This window comes from Vigna radiata, unplaced genomic scaffold (genome assembly GCF_000741045.1).
Source record: "Vigna radiata var. radiata cultivar VC1973A unplaced genomic scaffold, Vradiata_ver6 scaffold_134, whole genome shotgun sequence".
In the NCBI taxonomy this organism is placed as follows: Eukaryota; Viridiplantae; Streptophyta; class Magnoliopsida; order Fabales; family Fabaceae; genus Vigna; species Vigna radiata.
In genome coordinates this window covers 839,688-851,307 of record NW_014543261.1, presented here as the reverse complement: position 1 = coordinate 851,307, position 11,620 = coordinate 839,688, and the positions used below count along the sequence as shown (strand labels likewise).

Below are 11,620 nucleotides of genomic sequence, written 5' to 3'. Positions count from 1 at the left end.
TATATATATATATATATATATATATATATATATATATATATATATATATATATATATATATATATATATATATATATATATACACACGCAAAATATAATATACCTTTTACAAATAACTTTAAATTAAATTATTTTTTTCAAAATTTAACTTAAGAATTAAAAAAATTATTCACATATATTATTTAAATAAATTTGGTATTAATTAAAAAAATGTTTTATATTGAATTTATATAAGTAAAAATCGACGTAACTAATGTATATCTTAAAAAACTCTAAAATATGAACTAATAATTTTTTTATACAGGCTATTGAATGATATAAAGAATGAGTAAGTTGTATTAATATAGTCGTTTATATTTATATATTTGGGTCCATTTTGTGCATAATGAGCTTATTAAGACAAAGTTATAATAATGTGATCGAAAGCAGTCAAATTTCAACCTTGTCGTAAACCAAAATATATGTGTTCGTTTTCCACCATTGAAAACGTCCTCATAATGTTAGCATGCAATACCTTGTGATGGACCACACTACTCCCACTTGCACCCTTTTTCAACCATTTACAAACATCAGCATATCCTTCAATATATAACTCTACTCATCATCAAACACAACAATTCCTTTCTTCTCTCTCTCTTTCTGAAACAATCAATGCTACCAAAATGTTCCCTATAACATATCCAAAATCTCCAAAGGGTATATCCTCTTGCACGTCACATTAAATGAACTGTTCCTCCTATTCTCATCAGTTTCTCACTCTTCTCATCTATTAACTTGTCATGTCATTCTGATCATTTTCCTGTCTGTCGCCAAAAGTAGCACAAACAACTGTTTCTTACCATGACCGGAAAGCTAACTGAAGTAAGTATACATATTCATTTCTAATTTCTTACCTATTCTTTACTTACATGAATCCGTTTTTGCATGTACAATTTCCTTAGTTCATGTGGCCAGCATTAGTCGCTAATAAGATACTCAACAAGCGAGTGGGAAGCAGCAATTTTATAGCAGATTATCCAAGTAACACAGAACCCCTGTTGGCTAATGTTCACTCATCACTCAGACCCAGAACAATTCTTAATGATCACAAAGATACACAAAAGTACAAGTAAGAATTACAACATCATATATTAATTCTATGTGTCTTATTATATATCCTTCTCACAACTCCCTCACTGCACATAAGAAGGATGAAATGCAGTATCTTAATATATGTGTTTCTGAAATGATCTTTCTTTAATGATTTAAGGATTTTTGTGAGCACATGGAACGTAGGTGGGGTTGCCCCAGATGAAGGAGTGAACATGGAGGATTTGTTGGAGACATGCAACAAGTCCTGTGACATCTATGTACTAGGGTATGAAAAATGAGGTTCATTTGATAATTCTTTAGTATCATGCATGTGGTGCAACATCCTTAATTGTTTGTTTTCAACTGTTTAGGTTTCAAGAAATTGTGCCTCTGAAAGCATCCAATGTGTTGGGGTATGAAAACAGTAAGATCTGTACAAAGTGGAACTCCATGATCAGAGAAGCCCTGAACAAGAACACACATGACAGGGATTTAAAAGATGAAAAGAAAAAGAATTGCTGCAAAAAGGAAGAAATAGAAAATGATAGTCCAGGTCCACAAGATTTTCAATGTATCATTAGCAAGCAAATGGTTGGTATAATGATATCTGTATGGGCTAAGAGACACCTTCGTCCATTCATTCAACATCCAAGTGTCTCATGTGTCGGATGTGGCATCATGGGCTGCTTAGGGAACAAGGTTACCTAACCAAACCCCACTTATTCATAATCATATTCATTACCTTATAATTAATTACCTTAACTGGTTTTACACCTTGCAGTTTTAATTATATGCTCATCATCACTGTCAACATCAACTTCATTCAGTGTCCAAATTCTCTCCTTTCAGTTGGTTAGGAATAATAATTATAAGTCTTCCTGGTTAAGTTTATTTAACTTTTCTACTGTGACTGATTTGATTTTGCAGGGTTCTGTGTCTGTGAGATTTGTGTTACATGAAACAAGCTTTTGCTTTGTGTGTGGTCACCTAGCTTCTGGAGGGAGAGAGGGAGATGAGAGGCACAGAAACTCTGATGTTTCTGAAATATTTTCAAGGACAAGCTTTCCTAAAGGTCCTTTGCTTGATCTGCCAAGAAAGATTCTTGATCATAAGTAAGTAAGCAATGAAACAAGGTCCCGACATTGTTAATTGCAAACCCTCCAACTAATCAACCTCAATAATTGATTTTTCGTTTTATTTTAATAGTAATTGGGTTCCTTTCCCAACAAATCATGAAAACAAGGTTCCAATATTGAATAACTTTTTTTGTTGTTTTTTATTTTTTATGGCTGTTAAATTAAAGAATTTGCTACTTAATCGCCAGTTGAAACCATCATTGTATGTTTCCAGCTTTTGAATTTGTCCTACTAAACATTGAAGGCCGCCAAAACACTTAGAATATTATTCTTTGTTGGCTCTTTTGTCTGTAACTGAAGAAGGACTGTGAGTTAATTAATTAGTGAAAAGTTGCAAAGAGGTGTCAATTAGAATAAAACACAAGACATTTGCACCTATCAGTATCCACAGACATAGAAATATATATGATTAAAAAGATAAAACCATTTGACCTCTTTACTCAATATTAAATTAGAATTTACTTTCTGCCGACTTTTAACCATTTTGTTAATTTTACTCAATATTCAAACAGAATTTAGTTTAAATTACTTTTACTTTGACTTACAAGTTGTATTACTTTAAGCATATTTAGCTAATGATATGAGCATGTTGTGCAGCCACGTAATACTGCTGGGAGATTTAAACTACAGAATTTCTCTACCAGAAGAAACAACACGCTTACTTGTTGAAAATGAAGACTGGGACTCCCTACTAAAACATGATCAGGTGTGTCAATCCATGAATAAAAAGTACAAATACACAAACATATTAGAGTATAACCTTGATCACTCATTTTAATTATATGACGAAGGTTATCTTCTTAATTATACTCTCTTACACTTCTTACGTTTTATTTGGGAAATGAACATTAACTGTATGTTCTCTAACTTGATTGAATCAATGAAATTGAAGCTAATGATTGAAATGATGAGTGGAAACATGTTGAAAGGATGGCATGAAGGAACAATCAAATTTGCCCCAACCTACAAGTATTGCCCAAATTCTGACATGTACTATGGATGTTGTCACTGCAAAAAAGCAACAAAGAAACGAGCACCAGCATGGTAAGACATTTTCATGCCTAAATCTTGATTAAAGCTAATTAATTGTTTTTAAAACAACATTGTTCCAGCAATAAATTCTGTTAAAGAATACTGTTAAACTAAAATAATTAAGAAGTAAAGCAAATTTACACTCACTTTTTAACCTAATTATATGAATGAGTTTGGAAATTTTGATGTTATAGGTGTGACAGAATTATATGGCTGGGCAAAGGTTTAAAGCAAATTGAGTATGGTAGAAGTGAGTCAAAACTATCAGATCACAGGCCTGTGAGGGCATTGTTTATGGCAGAAGTGAGGGTTTCAGCAGCACTGAAAAGCTTTGAAAGCTTGTTTCTGTCAGAGAGATTTGAACAAATTAAGACTCACTTTGATGAAGTTTCCCACACTGATGATGACTTTGTATCTAAAAAGCAAGCAAGTTTTCGGTTGTAATGTATAATGATTAGTATAATTAGTGTTGTTATGTACATCCACGCATTTGAAAGTGTAGTTAAAGAAGAAATTGAGAAGGGAATTAATTAGATGTGATGAAGGAAATTATATATAGTTAAAGATGATGTAGCTATTTTTTAAATTATCCTGCAGAAGGTGGAAATATGTCATGCAACATTCAAATCTATAATCTATAATCCCACACATATTCTTGAAGCTTCCTATTTTCAACCAAACCAGAGTTCCATTTCTTTAATACATCTCACCAATACAATTTAACCTACTTTCATATGTTCAAGTAGTGTGGTCCTATTTATATTATTTATTTAAACCTATAGAAGTACTACCAATCTCAAAATCAAACTTTCAAGTCTTAAATATCTTTTTAGTTAACTAAATAAATGGGAGAGAGAAAATTTTAATTAATTAACTTTTTAGTCATCCATTTTCAATGTCAATAGTTACTAATTCAAACTTTTAAAATTCATTATTTTTGAACTATCAATTTTTGTATTATTTTCTTTCTTATCTTGTCTATATAATGGATCATCATGGTTACTCTTCAATTTTTTCTTATGTAATAAAAAGTTTGACAATTTTCATGAAACCTTATCGATTATTCTATCATATATTTTAAAGGAAAATGTTGTAAGATAAGAAAAACGTTTTGTGAATATAAAGATAAAAATTGCATTATTTGATGCTTTACTTTGGATTAGGAGTAATAAGGAGAAAATAAATATGAGTGATAAAAATAAATGAGAAAAAGTGAAAAGGATTATGTGTACTTTGATGGATAAAAAGAAGAATAAAAAAGAGAAATAATTCTCTTGACTTAATTAGATGAGAAAAAGTAAAGAGATATAATGTTAAAGAAAGAGAAACATGCATAGAAAAAGTGTGATTAAAATTAGTATCATAGTTAAATTTATTATTATATTATATAAACAATACCTTATAATTGATGCTATTCTTATATATTATTTTGTATGTATACTAGATTAATTTACATTGTATAATTTTTAAAGAGTTAATTATGTTATTAGTTTCTAATTTGTATTAGAAACTTTATTCTAGGTTCTCACTTGAGATTAAATCAATAACTTTGATTATTATATTTATTTTAAAAAATGGCGACATGCAAAATATATATATATATATATAACTATTGGATTCTTTTTTCTGAAATTGAAATTATGTTAACGATTTCCAGTAATTAAATCAATTGTGTCATAATTCATAAATTCAAATATTGTTATAAAAAAAAATTAAACTTTTCCCCACATGTAATTTATTTGCAAACTTAAAATTGAATAGGGTGGAGGATTCCAGCTGTATGATGTTCAAAATATAAAAGAAAACTAAGCACTAAAAATTGAAAGAAGATAATGTATAAGCAATTATTGAGCAAGTTAATGACACAACTTCTATATTTGATAGGAAGTGGGAACACCATCCTCTTGTCCTCATTGCATGAGAAGAAAAAAAAAAGAGAGATAGAAAAAAAAAATATATAGTTTTTATTTATGATATGAGCAAATGTTAAACTACATCTTCATGGAGATATCATTTTATAAAAGGGATACTATTTACACACAATGCATAGTTTCTTTTTCTTCCTTTCTATTATTTTATTACATCTATCTCTCTTCTCTCCCTATCTATGAACAAAATCTCTCTTTTATAAAATGCAAGTTGTGAGAAAAAAAATAGGGTTTATATATAGGTATGTTTGTGGCAGATAGAATTGGTTGATGAGGCGTGTAATCTTTGAACAAAAAAGTAATAAAATAAAAGGTTATATTACGTGATTATAATAATAACATAATGCTTCAACAATAATCCTATTTCTTTTACTTTCAACTTTCTTCCATAAATACTTTACAAAACCGACTTTCCCTAATGCTTCATTTTTTATCCTTATTATCATCAACTTCTTCATTCTATTCTTTGAATATTTGGCTAAAAGGAAAAAAAGAAGAAGAAGAAACTACCTACGTGTCGATGTCTAATTAGAGGGAACATGCTCACAACAACCATACAGAAAACTTTGTCTATTGTTCTTCATATCAACCCGAGTTTGCATTAATGGGCACTAGCAAAGCTTTTATAGGGTTTAAACACTTAGTTTGGATACTTGAGTTAACTTTAAGTTATATTTTAAAATATTATGCTTTAATTTAGAAATGTTTTCGTGTTTTAGATCCTATATCTACTTCATCTTTGCAAAACTTTTACACTATCAGAAAAAGATTATTGAAAGTATATGTTCTAATTACTTTTTTTATCAGCATATATGTTTTTATTACTTAGGTTTAAACCTTTTTGGTCCCTAAGTTAAGTTCTGATGTTCAGTTTAGTCCCCGTTTTTTAAAAATGTCAACCTTTAGTCCCTATGATATGATATGAAAAAATGTATCAAATCAGTCCTCATGACAGCACTTAATGAACAATAAATCACATTTTTATGAAAACTTGTGATTTATTGTTCATTAATACATTTTTTCATATCATAGGAACTAAAAGTTGACATTTTTAAAAGCGGGAACTAAACTGAACATCAGAACTTAACTTAGGGATAAAAAAGGGTTTAAACCTATTACTTATTAAAAGAAGTTATTTTAGTTTCTTTTTACATTTGTTAGTTATTTTTTATTAGTTTAGATATATTATTGAATGAAATAATTGTTAATATTATCACAAAAATTATTATGTCATCATTCTTTCATGCCATTAGAGTTTATTGTTTTTATAAGGGTTAAATATGTTTTTAGTCCCTATACTTTGAGGCGATTTTGGTTTTAGTCCATTTTCAAACTATGGTCAATTTAGTCCTTCAACTTTAGAAAACTCTGGTTTTAGTCCTTTTTACCAAATTTTTTTAACTTTATTTGTTGTTTTAAATGCATTTCTCAGATAACATTGAAGTAAAAATGTGTCAAAACAGTGTAAACAATCCAAATGCTATAATAAAACGTTCTTGAAACAACAAATAAAGTTAAAAAAATTTGGTAAAAAGGACTAAAACCAGAGTTTTCTAAAGTTGAAGGACTAAATTGTACTATAGTATGAAAATGGACTAAAACCAAAATTCCCTCAAAGTATAGGGACTAAAAATATATTTAACCCTTTTTATAATAAAAGTTGAAAACACAAGGCTTTTTTAGGTTGATTTTTGTTGCTGTCGTCCTAATTTATCCATCAGCAATTTTTAGTTAATCATTTATAAGTATAAAAAGCCATAAGTAATACCAAAGTTAATAAGTTGAATTATATTCATCATATTAAGAAATTTTGAAATTTTACTCTCACATATAGCTTAATTTGAATGTTATTGTTACCTCTTTAATTTTTAGTAAGCGTATCAAATCTTATAAATAGTAAAATGGAAAGTTTAAAAAGTTTTGGATAAAATCCACAATAAAAGTAAAACATAAAACATTAGTGTTGATCAAGCACAAAATAATTGATATACATATATAAGTAAAATACAAGAGAAATTAGTAAAACTCCAATAACAAAAAGCTTAGCTACTCATAGATAAAAGAGAAAGCAGAAATTATACAAAAATAAAAAATTAGGTTGAAGAGTCATTTAAGCACAAGGGAAAACTTTCATATATCCACCCACTATATGAGAAATAGGTCTGAAATCTCCAATGTACGAACTCCTTCCCTAAAATCACTGTTAAAAATGACTCAATTAAGACCTCTCACATCCAATCACGCTCAATCTCATTTTCATTCTTAGTTTGCTCACACTCAGCCTTATAATTTTCATGATGGCTTCAAAATTTCCAATCAAGAATGGTAAGTTTGGCTTTTAAACTCAAAATTTACTTGTTTTCATCTTTCAAATACCTTTCTACCAATTTCTTTAATTCTTTCTCTTTTTGTACGAAAACAATTTAGATTTTTAGTAAAAAAAATTATTTTTAACAATTTCTTTTGATAACCTTTTTACAATTGTTTATGTGATAGTTTACAATTGATCCGTTTTAAATATACGAATCAATAAAATAGTGACATGTAATCTATTATCAAAAAATTATTAAAAAAATTATTAAAAAAATTGTTAAAATATCATTGTCTTTCTAACAATATATTAAAGAAAATAAAATATTAAATTCTTTATTTGATAGTTAAATTAACATCAAATTTGATTGAAGTAAAGTTTAAGTAAAAGACTTATAAGATAAATGTTCTAAATATAATTATATAAAAGCATTTATCAAAACACTACAAACTTAAAAGCTTTGTTTATACTCAAATAAAAAACAAAGTCTATAACAATCACACAAGATTGGTTGGAAATAGAGCATCTCAATCCCAACATTTGCTTCTTCATTTCAAAAGATTGAACCCAAAATTTTCGTAGAACATAATCACACACTATGGTGCTTTCTCCACTTATCAAAAATAGACTAATTAAGAAAGAAAAATGATTATTTCACATACTTAAATTTTTTACAATTCATTTGACATTATCCTTGTTAACTTTTTTTCTCTCTTCTTTCTTAAAAACTATAAAATTTTCTACTTTTAAGATTTTTTTAAACTATTTTACTCTTATATGTAAAAATGTGACATATGATATTATTGCTAATTAAGAAAACCACGAACACTTATGCCTTCACATGTATAGTGTTTCTCTCGAGCACACATGTGTACTGGCTAAGTGTATCACTCAATCTTCACACATTGAAACAGCACAGTGTAATCTTGATTTTCATTTCTAAAGAAATCATAATATCACAGACATCACGAGATCAAAGTCTTCAAATGGTTGTAACTTGACTGGCAAGAAAGAACATTGATTTTTCTAGATAATCAAATTAACACCATTTGAAGGAGAGCTTTTTCTTTTCAAGATTCATTCATCGTTTCCACTTTCTCAAGTCTAAGAACCACTTTTGTTCAAAGTATCCAAATTTCCAAGAATTACAAAATTAGGACATTTAATCCACATTTTGAACAACCTAAAGGAAGATGGCATGCAGGAAGCCCCATCATGAGAAAGAGTGATCAAAACAATTTCTAGGGAGAACTCAATATCTTCAGCTGGAGCAGTGATGAAGAAAAGGTAAATTACAAAAAGCTCTATCAAGTTTCGTCTCAATTCTTTGATTTCCATGCATTGATCCAATCCAGAAAATCATAGCAGGACAAATTTTGTGAAGAATTAATGGAAGAGAGTAAGATAGAGATGGATCGGGTCCCCCTGGTTGAGTTTTTCATCCAGTCTGCTGAAGTAACCTCTTTTGCTCTTTCACTCTTTCTTCTGATGTTTCTCTCTTCTAATCCTGTTTCTGTAATTGCAATGGCAGCGCCTCCAAGTTTCCCCCATTGTTAAGTATTCTGCGTTCTCCTTCTTAGCCGATCGCTTCGTTCCCTCTCTTCCAACCTTCATACAAGCTGATGGAACTTCCTCTTCAAGTTGGCTATTGCGACCTGTCACCCAGAGCACCTTGCAGCTGTTTGCGCTTATTTCTCTGTGGATTTCTACCAAAGTGCCTTCCTTTGTTGCTTCTCTCTTTTCATTCGCCTCTCTGTTACCCTTCTTTTCGCATCGCACTCAAAAATGCATTCATGCATTCATGCATGCAGATACACAATTCTCGACCACTCTCCATTGCATGTTTCAAGTCCTTGGCTGACACTTCCATCAAGGAGCAGCACTTCACTACTCGTAATTTCCTTGAAGCAGTAAGTCACCCAATTCTCTCTTTTCTCATAATCATGAGCATTTTCTCCTTTTTCTATCCCCTCACTCTTTTACCTACTTTTTTCTGCAGGAGGTCCTCTTCATGCAGGTAACATCAACTCTCACTCTTGGGTTTGTGTTTTTTTTTTTTTTTTTTACATACCATGATCATGTGGAAAATTATACGCAAATATAAGGTCTCAATTGCAGTTCCCGAGACCACCAAAACTTTTGTGTTGCAATTGATATCAGTATTATGAACTTTTGAAGTTGAGCTGATCCTGATACGGTTTGGCACTCCCCCAGGTTTTGAATTTTGAGATTGGTACAGCAAATATTGCTTTCTTCTTCCTTGAAGATCTTTGGGTTCAGTTCAGGTGAGTCTCACTCATTTTTATCTCTATGCTTGCACTCAGTCGTCTTCTCATTGATTCACGCTTTTGAATGGTTGAGAACAGGGGAGTGGCCAAAGTTGGCGAATTGATTAGCATTGAAGTTTGCATGGATATTATGGATCTTCTATATGAAAAAGAGGATATGTCGGTTCATTTTAGGTCCCCTAAGTCCCTTGCTGCGTCAATCTTGGTATATTCCCTACTACTTATTTCAAAATTCCAGGTACTATGAAGTTATATACTAATGCAAAGTTCTAACATACTTCTCCAGGTTACGTCATACGTAATCACGGTCCCTAAACAGAAATGGGAGTTTCCTGTTCTTGCATGGGGTAAGAAAGAGCATCTCGGCTCTAATATAGTTTTCCTGTTTAATTTTCTATCGACTTTCTAACACGATCGTATGAACAAACTTTTTGCACTGATCATGAGCAAGTAACAAAAAGATTTTGTTGTCAGTAAATTTTGTGACCTCATGTAAGGAAGCTGATATCACAAGATTGGTGACCAAGATTCTCAAGCATGTTCTCCGTCCTTCCTGAGATATGATCAGGTCAGTGGACTTCGAAAGAATGAATCACTTTTAATATCTGGAATCTGGCCCCCCATCAGTGCACTATGCAATTACTAAATTTTGTTGAATTTGATAGCTAAAATCAATTGTCTGCATAAAGTGTGCATATTATTATCCAATGAAAATAGTTTAATGAAGCTGATTGAGTATAGTATATCGAAAATGTGGATTCTTATTCTAACTCCTGTCTTCTGGTTTATTTATCCTAATTATTTACATGTATGATAATAGTGTTTAATGAAATGATACATGATATTCTTAGCTTAATTGTGTTTTGGATAAGTTGTATAATTCTCTGTTGTGTGAATGGTACTGAAGTAGGTGGCGGCAAAAGAAATTAGTCATTCAGGATCGCAGAAGAGTTTGAGGATATATATATATATATATATATGTAGCCATATCAAAGAAGAACATTCAAAATTAAAAAATTGAAGAGATAGTACTCTTCCATTTACCAGTTAGTAATGGAAGACATTGTGCTACATGTGACCAGTTATTAAGCTTCAATTACTTGCAAGTGGGCTATGTCTTTCTTTTTAGATGAACATTGGTGCTACTAAGCCATATATCATTCATCACTTACCTAAACAGAAACCCATGATTCAATGATGCTCATCATACTACAATTTTTCACATCAGCTTTCGAGTAAACGGTGAAGACTATATTGTATAATGGTAGTGGAGAAAAGTTTAAGTACTAAAAGTCACAAAACAAAACTTATAGTGATTAAAATGAGAAGGATGTTATTTCTATACAAACAAAACTTTTTAATTACGTTTGACTAAGTGAAGCAGAGGCATTAGGCCTTATGTCCCTGTTGAATTCCAGCCCATTAACCTAACTTGACTTGACCCATATCTTGCTTGGAAGGCCTCGAGACTTACGTTACAATACATAAATGGTCATTTATTTTTATACCCTACTAGTTTTCAAGAGAAAACAGAACTGAAAACATAAACTTATTTGTTATGGTTATTTAGGTAATTCCTGATCATAAAAAAATAACTCAAGAAAGAAATTTTAGAAAAATAAAAAACTCAAAAAAAAAAAAATTTAAAAAAATTATGTTTTAAAATAATAAAACTAGTTTATAATAAAACTATTTATAAATATTAAAATAACTAGATCTTATTATTTTTAAACTATCATCATTCTTAAAATTCTGAAATTTAAGTTTTACATAATAGAACCGGAGTTCTTAAAAACTCAACATTATTAAGCTTTTTTATAAATAAGGAATTTTTTATCTGAGATTGTATAAACA

General features: G+C 30.0%; 2 protein-coding genes across 5 annotated transcripts; both read left to right on the top strand.

Annotated features, from left to right (window-relative positions):
• The first annotated feature begins 509 nt into the window (after window positions 1-509).
• Window positions 510-3,837, top strand: LOC106753620 (type IV inositol polyphosphate 5-phosphatase 9). Its single transcript, XM_014635443.2, has 8 exons — window positions 510-861; window positions 942-1,108; window positions 1,250-1,357; window positions 1,443-1,770; window positions 1,999-2,183; window positions 2,805-2,913; window positions 3,100-3,251; window positions 3,434-3,837. The coding sequence occupies exons 1-8, from the start codon at window positions 841-843 to the stop codon at window positions 3,681-3,683; spliced, it is 1,320 nt and encodes a 439-aa protein (XP_014490929.1). The 5' UTR covers window positions 510-840; the 3' UTR covers window positions 3,684-3,837.
• A 4,746-nt stretch (window positions 3,838-8,583) lies between these two features.
• Window positions 8,584-10,846, top strand: LOC106753597 (cyclin-J18). Of its 4 annotated transcripts, none has more exons than XM_022777575.1 (10): window positions 8,584-8,765; window positions 8,847-8,933; window positions 9,010-9,192; window positions 9,290-9,388; window positions 9,478-9,495; window positions 9,693-9,763; window positions 9,845-9,971; window positions 10,053-10,113; window positions 10,241-10,334; window positions 10,677-10,846. In XM_022777575.1, exons 2-9 carry the CDS (start codon window positions 8,868-8,870, stop codon window positions 10,321-10,323), a joined length of 708 nt encoding a protein of 235 aa, XP_022633296.1. In that variant the 5' UTR covers window positions 8,584-8,765; window positions 8,847-8,867; the 3' UTR covers window positions 10,324-10,334; window positions 10,677-10,846. The 4 variants fall into 4 exon arrangements, with proteins under 4 accessions (XP_022633296.1, XP_022633297.1, XP_022633295.1 ...); XM_022777576.1 differs by having other exon boundaries at window positions 10,674-10,846; XM_022777574.1 differs by lacking the exon at window positions 10,677-10,846 and having other exon boundaries at window positions 10,241-10,382.
• The last annotated feature ends 774 nt before the right edge of the window (window positions 10,847-11,620 follow it).

Bases quoted from the DNA above. Each gene is read 5' to 3' on its own strand.
- LOC106753597 (XM_022777575.1), top strand. From the start codon at position 8,868: ATGGAAGAGAGTAAGATAGAGATGGATCGGGTCCCCCTGGTTGAGTTT. The intron at 8,934-9,009 runs GTAACCTCTTTT...TTGCAATGGCAG, and splicing joins TTTTCATCCAGTCTGCTGAA to CGCCTCCAAGTTTCCCCCAT. The intron at 10,114-10,240 runs GTAAGAAAGAGC...TTTTGTTGTCAG, and splicing joins GTTTCCTGTTCTTGCATGGG to TAAATTTTGTGACCTCATGT.
- LOC106753620 (XM_014635443.2), top strand. From the start codon at position 841: ATGACCGGAAAGCTAACTGAA. The intron at 1,109-1,249 runs GTAAGAATTACA...TAATGATTTAAG, and splicing joins AAAGATACACAAAAGTACAA to GATTTTTGTGAGCACATGGA. The intron at 2,184-2,804 runs GTAAGTAAGCAA...CATGTTGTGCAG, and splicing joins AGAAAGATTCTTGATCATAA to CCACGTAATACTGCTGGGAG.